This window comes from Oncorhynchus kisutch, linkage group LG8, assembly GCF_002021735.2.
Source record: "Oncorhynchus kisutch isolate 150728-3 linkage group LG8, Okis_V2, whole genome shotgun sequence".
Taxonomy (NCBI): domain Eukaryota; kingdom Metazoa; phylum Chordata; class Actinopteri; order Salmoniformes; family Salmonidae; genus Oncorhynchus; species Oncorhynchus kisutch.
The window spans coordinates 77,996,724-78,009,316 of record NC_034181.2 but is presented as its reverse complement, the minus strand read 5'-3'; the positions used below and the strand labels follow the sequence as shown (position 1 = coordinate 78,009,316).

The window sequence follows — 12,593 nt, the reverse complement described above, 5'->3', positions numbered from 1 at the left end:
ATTCCCTCCGGTTTCCTGTAATATTCCAACTGGGATTCCTGGAAAGCATGGTAATTTGGGGACATTTTCCAGAATTCAACCCTAAGTCGATGCTATTCCCTATCTCAACTTATTTATTCTAAGCCAACAGACAGAGTGCCGGCTAAGGACAATACAATAGAAGCTTGCAGTGATTATCATTGTCCTGTTCTGCAGCTCTTCACTAATCAACCCTCTCCCAAACCCTCCTCAGGAACTCTCATGTGAAGTACCACTGAGGCTGCAGAGAGGTATCTTTGGTAGACATGTAAAGACAGTGTGAAAATGAGAGGGTATAATGCTCCCTTAGGTGGATTTGGAGGTAAACCTGACAAAAACGTTCCCTGGCCCAGATTAAACCGATTCCTAGACTACAAAGCACTTTGAATGGAGATGCACCATTAAGGATGCCATAGCGCAGGTGTAGGCTTAATATGGGTCCGGGAAACCGTCCCTGAATCTCTACCTACTTTTCTTTGAATTCTAGTCCTTATCTGAATCACTGCGCTAAAAAAGTATCATTTTCAATGACAAAAAATAACACTAGTTCAGTTAAAATAGGTTATACAAGGAAAACTCTAAATATAAGGAGACTCTACTTTGTACAAAATAATTCAGCAGGACTTCAATATATTCAACATTTTAAAATAACCCAATGCATTAGCACAACTACAAGTTGAAATGTATTTTTCACCTAGGCATGTTCACAGCAGGCATTTTCATTTTCTTATACCTTTGGAAAATAACCAGAATTATTCATTTCAAAGTGCACATTTAATAAACTAAAATGTACCATATCCAACCTTAAAATACTCATAGTTTTTATCATTATAGTATTGCACATCTAGTCAGTGTTTTCAAGAGGTTGACCACTGTGTTCTACCCCCTACTGTACTTTCCAGGTCACATGATAATAACAAAGAACACCATTGCATCTAGTTTGATTGATCTTTTTTGAAAGTTTCTTTAAAAAGCATGTTTGCTAGTTTTTATACATTGATTAAAATAATTGGTAACAGTATTCTATCTGATCCCATTTGAAATCAGAAAATACAACAATTCCATTCATTTGGTTTATAGTTTTGATGTACTGTATGACTGCCAACTTGTAATGATGGTTAACTAACAAACAAACTATAATCCAAGTTTTGGACTCCCAAAGTCATTACACAGATATTCTTCAACTTTCTTACAAGACAGTATAGTACACTGAGTGTACAAAACATTAAGAACACCTACTCTTTCCATGACATAGACTCACCAGGTGAAAGCCTCCCTTATTGATGTCACTAGTTAAATCTACTTCAATCAGTGTAGATGAAGGGGAGGAGACAGGTTATTGAAGGATTTTTAAGCCTTGAGACAATTGAGACATGGATTGTGTATGTGTGCCATTCAGAGGATGAATGGACAAGACAAAAGATTTAAGTGCCTTTGAATGGGGTATGGTAGTAGGTGCCAGGCACACCAGTTTGTGTCAAGAACTGCAACGCTGCTGGGTTTTTCATGCTCAACAGTTCCCCGTGTGTATCAAGAATGGTCCACCACCCAAAGGACATCCAGCTAACTTGACTGTGGGAAGCATTGGAGTCAACATGGGCCAGCATCCTTGTGGAACGCTTTCAACACCTTGTTGAGTTCATGCCCCGGCGAATTGAGAATGTTAATGTTTGTTATACTCAGTGTATATGTACAGTACCAGTCAAAAGTTTGGGCATACGTACTCATTCAAGGGTTTTTCTTTATTTTTACTATTGTCTACATTGTAGAATAATAGTGAAGACATCAAAACTATGAAATAACACATGTAGTAACCAAAAAAGTGTTATACAAATTAAAATATATTTTAGATTTTAGATTCTTCAAAGTAGCCACCCTTTGCATTGATGACAGCTTTGCACACTCTTGGCATTCTCTCAACCAGCTTCACCTGGAATGCTTTTCCAACAGGAGTTCCCACATATGCTGAGCACTTGTTGGCTGCTTTTTCTTCATTCTGCAAAGGGTGGCTACTTTGAAGAATGTAAAATATATTTTTATTTGTTTAACACTGTTTTCGTTACTACATGATTCCATATGTGTTATTTCATAGTTGTGCTGTTCTTCACTATTATTCTACAATGTAGAAAATAGTAAAAATAAAGAAAAACACTGGAATGAGTAGGTGTGTCCAAACTTTTGAATGGTACTGTACATTCAAAAACGTACCTTTTTACATCTTCTATTGAATATCATATCTTTGTTTCTTTGTCAGACTCCAGACTTCAGTACTCCTGCCAGTAGAAATGTTGCTCCTCCGATAGCAGCCCAAATGAAAGTTTCAGCAGCATTAGAATGATTATCCTGGATGTTTTAGATGTTGACCCCAAATGAGTAAAAGGCATGGTTTTTCATCTCTCTCTCTCATCCTTTCTCAGCTCAAACAGTACACAACTCAACACTTCACACCTCTGTTTTTATATCAATGTCCATCTAATATATTTATATCCATCTTATTATTATACAGTTTTTTTTCTCTCTTACAATTGATGTTCATATGAAGTAATAGAAAATAAAGGCAACTGTTCTGTTGGTTGAATAATATGTGTTTCCTCCCAGGCCTATAACAGACCTCAGATGTCTCATTTTATGTCATTTTATAACTCGGTTGCCTTGTCTCTTAGTAAAAAATAAAGTACCTTGAAATGACCTGAATTTCCAAAGTAAAACATGAGCTCAGAAAATGTCCTCCGTTCAGTCTGATGGTTAGAAAAAGGAAGAGGGTCAGCAAAGGGGGCAGTCCTTGGCTTGTAACAGGAAGTGACTTGTGGGAGAAGCTTGAAGGTTAATTCCCATTCAGATGGAGCAGCCCTCCCTTCCTGTCTACAGCCTTCCTTTACTTCCTCCTATCCTCTCTCCATCCTTCACGTATGTCCTCTCAGAGGAGGCCTCTTTTTCATTCACTCCTCTTTCTCTCCCTTCATCGCTCAGTCTTTCTCATTTGTCTATAAGGAAGCCTCCCATCCAGCGGAACTTGCAGGCAACCCACCGTCTGAGAGGGCAGAAATACTCAAAGTGGAACTGCTGGAACTCAGGCGTCTTGCGTATGTCCCGGAGGAAGGCGATGTCCAGGTCAGACTCAGTCAGCATGATGAGGAGGGAGAGCAGGGCAAACAGCAGTCCCATGGTCACCAGGAACATACGCAACACACTCAGGATGAACTTATGTAGCTCCTGCACCTCGTTGTTAGGGAGAGACTTCCTGGTTCGACCCAGCCGAAGCACTCCGCCGTCGGGGCCAAACTCAGCCACCTGTCCCTCAGGAGTCCCGGCCTCCGACTCCTCCTCTTCGATGCTGCAGGGGGCTCCATTAGGGTGGCGTGCCACGGCTAGCTCCAGGCTGTGTTCAGCCGTGGGGGTGGGCAGCACACTGTCTGAGGGGCAGTAGGCCTCGTCAGAGATGACCCGTTGGGATGACCCGCCCTCGCCGGCATCTGTTGTGTGGTGACGGTGTCGCGGCATGAAGGAGTCGCCATGGGAGACGGAACGCACGGGTGTGGAGTGGGCGGAGTCTCGTAGGGACTCCAGGCCTTAGAGAGATAGAGATAGTAGAAGAAATATCAAACTCAGAGCTGTGAAAAAGTATCCCATCATAAAGACAATGAGCAACAACTCCTATTACACAACTAGTGAATCCACATAACACATATCAGTGTACCATGAAACAAAACTACACATTGGTGCCCTAAAATCCTGATAAACCCAGTCATTCTGGACGGATGCTAACGACTGTTTAGTCTAAATTACACTATACTGCCTGGAAATACGATGATATTGCTAAAGTAGTAAAATGTTTAGTAGGAAACAACTTTTCTTATCATGTTGTCAAATTTACTTTAGACATGGCAATGTTGTCATTAGCTAGCTAAGTTCGTCAAAAATAGCTAGCAATGCTAACGGTAGCTAGCTAAAATCTGGTGTCCACTCAATCTTAGCTAGCTAGCTAACGCTATACTACAGTTGTGGCCAAAAAGTTTTGAGAATGACACATTCATTTTCACAAAGTCTGCTGCCTCAGTTTGTATGATGGCAATTTGCATATACTCCAGAATGTCATGAAGAGTGATCAGATGAATTGCAATTAATTGTAAAGTCCCTCTTTGCCATTCAAATGAACTGAATCCCCAAAAAAGCATTTCCACTGCATTTCAGCCCGGCCACAAAAGGACCAGCTGACATCATGTCAGTGATTCTCTTGTTAACACAGGTGTGAGTGTTGACGAGGACAAGCTTGGAGATCACTCTCATGCTGATTGAGTTTGAATCAGACTGGAAGCTTCAAACGGAGGGTGGTGCTTGGAATCATTGTTCTTCCTCTGTCAACCATGGTTATCTGCAAGGAAACACATACCGTCATCATTGCTTTGCACAAAAAGGGCTTCACAGGCAAGGATATTGCTGCCAGTAAGATTGCATCTAAATCAACCATTTATCGGATCATCAAGAACTTCAAGGAGAGCGGTTCAATTGTTGTGAAGAAGGCTTCAGGGCGCCCAAGAAAGTCCAGCAAGCACCAGGACCATCTCCTAAAGTTGATTCACCTTGCTCAGGAATGGCAGCAGGCAGGTGTGAGTGCATCTGCACGCACACTGAGGTGAAGACTTTTGGAGGATGGCCTGGTGTCAAGAAGGGCAACAAAGAAGCCACTTCTCTCCAGGAAAAACATCAGGAACAGACTGATATTCTACAAAAGGTACAGGGATTGGACTGCTGAGGACTGGGGTAAAGTCATTTTCTCTGATGAATCCATCAGAGTGAATCCATCCGATTGTTTGGGGCATCCGGAAAAAAGCTTGTCCGGAGAAAACAAGGTGAGCGCTACCATCAGTCATTTGTCATGCCAACAGTAAAGCATCCTGAGACCATTCATGTGTGGGGTTGCTTCTCAGCCAAGGGAGTGGGCTCACTCACATTTCTGCCTAGAACACAGCCATGAATAAAGAATGGTACCAACACATCCTCTGAGAGCAACTTCTCCCAACCATCCAGGAACAGTTTGGTGACGAACAAAGCCTTTTCCAGCATGATGGAGCACCTTGCCATAAGGCAAAAGTGATAACTAAGTGGCTCGGGGAACAAAACATCAATATTTTGGGTCCATGGGCAGGAAACTCCCCAGGCCTTGATCCCATTGAGAACTTGTGGTCAATCCTCAAGAGGCGGGTGGAAAAACAAAACCCCACAAATTCTGACAAACTCCAAGCATTGATTATGCAAGAATGGGCTGCCATCAGTCAGGATGTGGCCCAGAAGTTAATTGACAGCATGTCAGGGCGGATTGCAGAGGTCTTGAAAAAGAAGGGTCAACACTGCAAATATTGACTCTTTGCATCAACTTCACGTAATTGTCAATAAAAGCCTTTGACACTTATGAAATGCTTGTATTTATTCTTCAGTATTCCATAGTAACATCTGACAAAAATATCTAAAGACACTGAAGCAGCAGACTTTGTGAAAATTAATATTATTATTAATTAAAATATTGTGACGAAATATGCAATCATGAATACCTGGAACACCCCAACCAATCCTCTCCAAATGCTCCACTACACTGCTACGCAACAGACATGCAATGCTTCCACTGATGTCACTCTACAACACTACTAACATGACCTTAAACCAAATCAACTCAGAATCGAAGCCGTCGGCCATAACATTTACTCCAGACAACATTTCGCCCAACACCAGACCCAAAACAAATACTTCCGTCTAGCCGCATGCCATCGTTCCATCCCTAATGGAAACAGGGAATCTGAGAAGGAAGAGGTTCCTCGAAGGCTTCTTGTGTTACCCCAGACTCCAGGGTCATGGCTTCCAAAGATGTTTCAAAGCAATGTTACTAAGCTCTGTAACACTAGATGGAGGATTCTGTGCCATGATGATGTACTTGCTCTTTAAGATGTGTAAGTGTAACCCTGGATGGTTTAGTAAGGGATTCTGGATCCTGTGCCATGATGATGAGGTCCTTTACCTTCGGAGGAGCTACCTGGCCTGTTGGAGCCATAACCAGGAGGTGTTACGCTCAGCCTGGACAAAGCCCTGGAGGCCTCTGCGGACCCAAACCCGGAGGCTGAGGGTGCCCCAGGGAGGGCAGGGAAGATGGGTATGGCCCCCAGAACCTTGCCCATGAGTCTGGGCCCCAGCTGGAGGACGCGGACCTTCATATCACGGTAGCAGTGGTTGATCATGCACAGATGCACATTCACCTTGGTCTCGATCCGGATCAGGCATTTCACCATGGTGGCTGTTGAAGGAGTGAATAAGCGCACTGTACCGTCGTCCAAGTTACCACTGTCCTACAACTGCCCAACTAACGTCCTACCACTGTCCTACAACTGCCCTACCACCGTCCTACCACCCTACTCTTCCCCTGTGTCTGTCCGCTCTACTTTTGTCCCTAGTCCCCTGTCTGCTGTTGTCCCCTTTCCCTTTGTCCTTGTGACTGGCGATGGCTGGCTACACTACACCACTGTCTCTGTCAGTGAGGCAGGCTGGGAGATTTACTGGCAGCATCCTGAGAGCAGGAATGTGGCCCAATTGCAGTTTGGTTATCTTACCCCCCCACCCCCTAAAACGGATACCCTTCTAACCATATGCTCCATAGTGACATACATGGAGAGGCCCTGACAGGAGGGCTATTTTTAGGCTGGGTATTATTACCACTGTAGATTCCAATGAAGAACAGGAAAGGTTTGGACAGGGTTGGAGGGGTTCAATATCAGGACCTGTCATTGTACAATACAATGCAACCGACATCATGTAGGTAAGTTGCTACTTCACGTTCCTGTTTATACTGTAAAAGGGACTGTGAATGTTCTTTACAAACCAGCAAGGTGACTTTCTCCTGCCACAATAATACCTTAGTCACAGCAACTCTTGAGAGAATTGCAAGAATGACAAAGGAGAATAGATAATTGGTGCAGTCTTTGGTGTGTGTGTGCCTGTGTTAAAAGCCCCCAGAATAGAGGCACTGTAAGAGGCACCATTCAGATACTAAAGCAGTGAAGTACCATAGCAGCATAGACCTCAGACACGTTTAAATCTTATGGCAGCTGCTTTGTAAGGCACTTCTAAAGAAAATGTAGGGTTTAAAGTAGCTCTGCTAGCGGTGCAGATGCAATCTGGGACCAGTTTACTAATGGACTAAAATGTACTTTCAATAGAGATTATTCATTGAGCATACTTTTCAGTCCAGAAGTAGGCTTTATCTGGGTCTGGCAAACCAGCCATCTGTGTGCTATAACGTGTTGTTACACACATGAGTAGACTTAATCCAGCCCTATCTATGTCTACTGTAAATGATTGTAACTGATGTGTGTGGAGAGGGGCCAGTGTGTGTTTTACCCTCCATGATGGAGATGTGTACAGCTCTCCGTCTTTGTCGGGGGACACTGGTCAGCCTTGGGCCGTGGGTGATGGAAGGACAGCTCCTACTGGGTACCAGACCAGCCCTGTGGAAACGTGTTACATGTTGGGGTTACAGGCATATGCTCTTAGAAAAAAGGGTTACAAAAGGGTTCTTCTGCTGTCCCCATAGGAGAACCCTTATTGATTCCAGGTAGAACCATTTTTGGTTAAAGGTAGAACACTCTGTGGAAAGGGTTCTATATGAAACCGAAAAGGGTTCTATCTGGAAACAAATAGTTATTCAAAGAGTTCTCCTATGGGGACAGCTGAAGAACCCTTTTAGGTTCTAGATAGGATGATATATAGTGGAGGTAATTCAGCCGACAGTTTTATCCAAAGGGACTCACAGTCAAGTAACATATAGTGTATATTCAGTATGTGGGCCATGTGGGAATTACACCATCTAGAGTTGTAAGCAACATGCTCAAACTAAGTGCCATGGGTAGCCCAATTATGATATTGTTTTCAATAATTGGTCTTTTGACCATTCAGATCAGATCTGAAAAAAATATCTAATGTGATTGGTCAAAAGACCAATGAGTGGGAAAAAGATCAGAATTGGGCAACCTGTCTAAACACAGTCATGGTGTAACTCAGACATCAAACTAACTGCCATGGTGTAACTCAGACATCAAAAGCACCAAGGCTCACCTGTGAATCTCTGGAGGTTCCCGTTTTATTTTGGCACTTTGCTCCATCACTTCCTTAGCAACCCTGCCACTGAGCGCCAACACAGAGGCAAAACATAACACTCAACCGTGCATTATCACCAAAAACTGAACTGAAGGATCCTCAAAACGTTACTTATAGCCAGTACATGTATTTACCTGTATCTGAATCTACTTCCTTTGAAGAACAAATTACTGCTGGACACCGTTCTGACCTGGCTGGACTTGTCCAACCTGTGATTGAACAGAGACAAAGAGATTTAGCAATGTAATAACATTGTAATAATAGCACATACACTACCGGTCAAAAACCTATTCATTCAAGGGTTTACTTTATTTTTTACTATTTTCTACATTATAGCGATGACATCAAAACTATGAAATAACACATATGGAATCATGTAGTAACCAAAAAAGTGTTAAACAAATCTAACTATATTTTATATTTGAGATTCTTCAAAGTAGCCAATCTTTGCCTTGATGGCAGCTTTGCACACTCTTGGCATTCTCTGAACCAGCTTCACCTGGAATGCTTTTCCAACAGTCTTGAAGGAGTTCCCACATATGATGGGCACTTGCTGGCTGCTTTTCCTTCACTCTACGGTCCGACTCATCCCAAACTATCTCAATTTGTTTGAGGTTGGGGGATTGTGGAGGCCAGGTCACCCGATGCAGCACTTCATCACTCTCCTTTGTAAAATAGCCCTTACACAGCCTGGAGGTGTGTTGGGTCATTGTCCTGTTGAAAAACAAATGATAGTCCCACTAAGCACAAACCAGATGGGATAGCGTGTTGCTGCAGAATGCTGTGGTAGCCATGCTGGTTAAGTGTGCCTTGAATTCTAAATAAATCACTGACAGTGTCCCCAGAAAAGCACCCGCACACAATAATGCCTCCTCCTCCAAACTTTACGGTGGCAAATACACATGCGGAGATCATCCGTTCACACACAGACACGACTGTTGGAACCAAAAATATCCAATTTGGACTCTAAAGGACACATTTCCACCGCGCTAATGTCCATTGCTCGTGTTTCTTTGCCCAAGCAAGTCTCTTCTTATTATTGGATTCTTTGCAGCAATTTGACCATGGAGGCCTGATTCACACAGTCTCCTCTGAACAGTTGATGTTGAGATGTGTCTGTTACTTGAACTCTGTGAAGCATTTATTTGGGCTGCAATTTCTGAGGCTGGTAACTCTCTAATGAACTTATCCTCTGCAGCAGAGGTCTTCCATTCCTGTGTCGGTCCTCATGAGAGCCAGTTTCATCATAGCGCTTGATGGTTTTTGCGACTGCACTTGAAGAAACGTTCAAAGTTCTTGAAATGTTCCGTATTGACTGACATTCATGTCTTAAAGTAATGATGGACTGTCGTTTCTCTTTGCTTATTTGAGCTGTTCTTGCCATAATATGGACTTGGTATTTTACCAAATAGGGCTATCTTCTATATACCCCCCTACCTTGTCACAACACAACTGATTGGCTCAAACACATTAGGAAGGAAAGATATTCTACAAATTAACTTTTATGAAGGCACACCTGTTAATTGAAATGCATTCCAGGTGACTACCTCATGAAGCTGGTTGAGAGAATGCCAAGAGTGTGCAAAGCTGTCATTTTGAAGAATCTCAAATATGAAATATATTTTGATAACTTTGTTGATAACTTTTTTGGTTACTACATGATGTGTTATTTCATAGTTTTGGTGTCTTCATTATTATTTTACAATGTAGAAAATAGTTTAAAAAAAGAAAAAACATTGAATGAGTAGGAGGTCTAACACTTTTGACCGGTAGTGTACATTGTATCATATATTGATTGATTGATGGATTAAATTACTGATAGTCAGTGTAACTCACTTGTAGAAAGCCTGATTCTCAACTCCACACTTCCACAGGTGTTTACAGGCCTCAGGTGTAGGTGCAAAATATGTCAAGATGATCTTCTTGTCCTGCAGTGAGTATACACATGTAGGTATGTGTATGCACATCTGAGTATGACAGAGTATGCACATCTTGTATTTCACATCTTCTAACTTGGCTACCAAAACCATAGAAATAGAATGAATAAAACGGGTTTGGAAGCTCTTACCCTGGCATTAGACTGGTAAACTCATGGGTGCACTTGCAATGGCTCCCTGGTATTGGGATGCAATAATTTACATGGTATTTTGGAATGTTCTATAAACTGAGGCTGGATTGCCATGGTAATGCAGAATGTTCATTCAAATTATGCTAACTGATGTGGCTCATGCAATGGAATACATTTTTTGTAATGCCAGTTGTGTTGACTCAAATGCCAGCACAGATTGAAGGGTACACTTCCTGCTTTTACTTTCTGGCATGGGTACACACAAAATGGCTGCCAGTCCACCAATTAAGCAATCATTGACTTGAATGGAGACACCACTTCTATTCATTCTATTTCTATGAACGAGACAACAATGAGTAGACATTTATCTATCAACAATGGACCCACATCTTATTTCCAGTTAAGTCATTAACTTCTCTATTATGGCTAAATTACACCTTCTCCCCAAAGGCCATTTCCAATGCATAAAACAGGTTTATCTACATTAATTTCACATGAATTGTGTAATTCCAGAGCAGAAAGGAAACCATTTTAATAATGCATGTCATGGAACCCACCTCTTTCTGATTTGCATATATATGGAATGTCTTTGCCTCAAACTTCAGCTTTGTCACCTCGTCCCTACCCACCAAGACAAGACAAGACCAGTCAAAACCGAACAGAACAGTGAGAAGCGTTGAAATATTCATTGTGACCAACTGGCAGATTAGAACAGCTCTGTTTTCTCGTCAGGAGGAGGGACAAATAGGTTTAGGTCTGAGACTGTGGGATTCTGGACTGCCAGGTAAAATAGAACATTTGCTAACGACAGGCAAGCCAAATGTCGCACATTTTATGCAACAACTACACACTTACATCTCTTACATTTTATGCAACTATTTCTGTCTGTAAAACAATGAAGGCTTGACAAAAGTTATGACTATGCTAACCATATTATTACTCACCAATTGAGGAAATGGACTCTCCTGTTCCCCTGCAGGACAGTGAAGCCAAACGGAGTGAAGGCCAGGAAGGCAGGGTTCCCTGACACATCCTGACACAGACACAACACAAGTATTGAATACACAGTGTATGTTGTTGTACAGATGTTGGATCTTAACTTGATCACTCTTTTGTCGCAGAGAATTTTCCTGCTACATCAGGAAATTCAAATGAGCCTTGTGAGTCCCTGAAAAATAGCAGTTGAGTCAATGGGATCAGGGCATGCTATCAAAATAATTTTCTCACTCACTCAAACGCTAGGTCTAGGTCCTATTACTGCAACATTCAAATGTACCAAAATGTATTTGAAATGCAACCATACACATCAACAACCACCATTTTATATAGCTTAACAACACAAGATAGATATTGGTCTCCACTAGGCTACGACATACAGTACAATGGTCAACTATATCCTCAGCTTATGAATGAACTGTCAAAATGTAGTTCAATCACAGGCTGCGTCCATTTATTATAATCCACACAAGACACGCTGTAGCCGGCACGTAGCCTACATAAGGTACCCTGTAGGTAAGGTGCTGTGTTGTATACAAACACCGCTTCCAGCTGTCCCCTGGCGGTGGTTTTAAATATTTATTCATTATTCAAATCCTCCTGCTGCAGGATTATTTTCCTCCTGCGACAAAAGGTGTCAAATTAAGATCCGACATCTGTATGTAATGTACAACTGGCCTCACAAACAGAATAGCAAAAAAACATATTGTATTAAACGAGGTTCAGGCTGTACTGGAATCAATAGAGAGCTAAAAGGACTCTGCCAGTGCAGAGCTATAATGGACCCTTCTCTTATCAAGGTGTTGGTACCTTGCAGGGGTGAGGGTCCACACCATACGTCTCCAGCTCCTGGGCCTTCTGCAGGAAGTTCAGCTCGGACTCTTCTGGAGTCTGTCCTCTGGGAGATGAGGACACAACAGACAGATTACTGTGGGCTGTGTGGTGATGGATGGAAAAGGTTCCAGCGGCGAGCTAATGATTTGTAAAGGGAATTTCCTTTCATTCATTTCAGTGAGTGAAAGATGAGAGAGACCAACACTAGAGGGCAGCAGAGGTAAGATCCCATAGGTGGTCTACAGTAGTAGAGTCTGTATATATGGACACTGCATATACTGTGAAGGGGGAAGGGAGAGAGAGAGAGAGAGAGAGAGAGCCTCTTGAGGGTGATGTGATGTTCAGCTGACTGGCAGAGTTGTCCCAGGTTGTCACAAACTAATGACACAGCAGTACAGTACTGAGAAATACACGCGCACACACACACACACACACACACACACACACACACACACACACACACACACACACACACACACGCACACACACGCACACACACACACACACACACACACACACACACACACACACACACTCT

General features: G+C 42.5%; 1 protein-coding gene across 1 annotated transcript in view; it reads right to left on the bottom strand.

Annotated features, from left to right (window-relative positions):
• Positions 1–2,121: 2,121 nt before the first annotated feature.
• LOC109881089 (FERM domain-containing protein 5) overlaps positions 2,122–12,593 on the bottom strand; it is a 122,291-nt gene continuing 111,819 nt past the window's right edge. Inside the window, exons 7-14 of the mRNA XM_031831282.1 lie at positions 12,032–12,119; positions 11,170–11,258; positions 10,783–10,846; positions 9,994–10,085; positions 8,292–8,366; positions 8,116–8,184; positions 7,402–7,508; positions 2,122–3,587 (exon numbers count right to left, since the gene is read on the bottom strand). Coding sequence (XP_031687142.1) covers positions 2,995–3,587; positions 7,402–7,508; positions 8,116–8,184; positions 8,292–8,366; positions 9,994–10,085; positions 10,783–10,846; positions 11,170–11,258; positions 12,032–12,119 — 1,177 coding nt within the window. The 3' untranslated portion in view covers positions 2,122–2,994. The remainder of the gene's footprint in view (positions 3,588–7,401; positions 7,509–8,115; positions 8,185–8,291; positions 8,367–9,993; positions 10,086–10,782; positions 10,847–11,169; positions 11,259–12,031; positions 12,120–12,593) is intronic.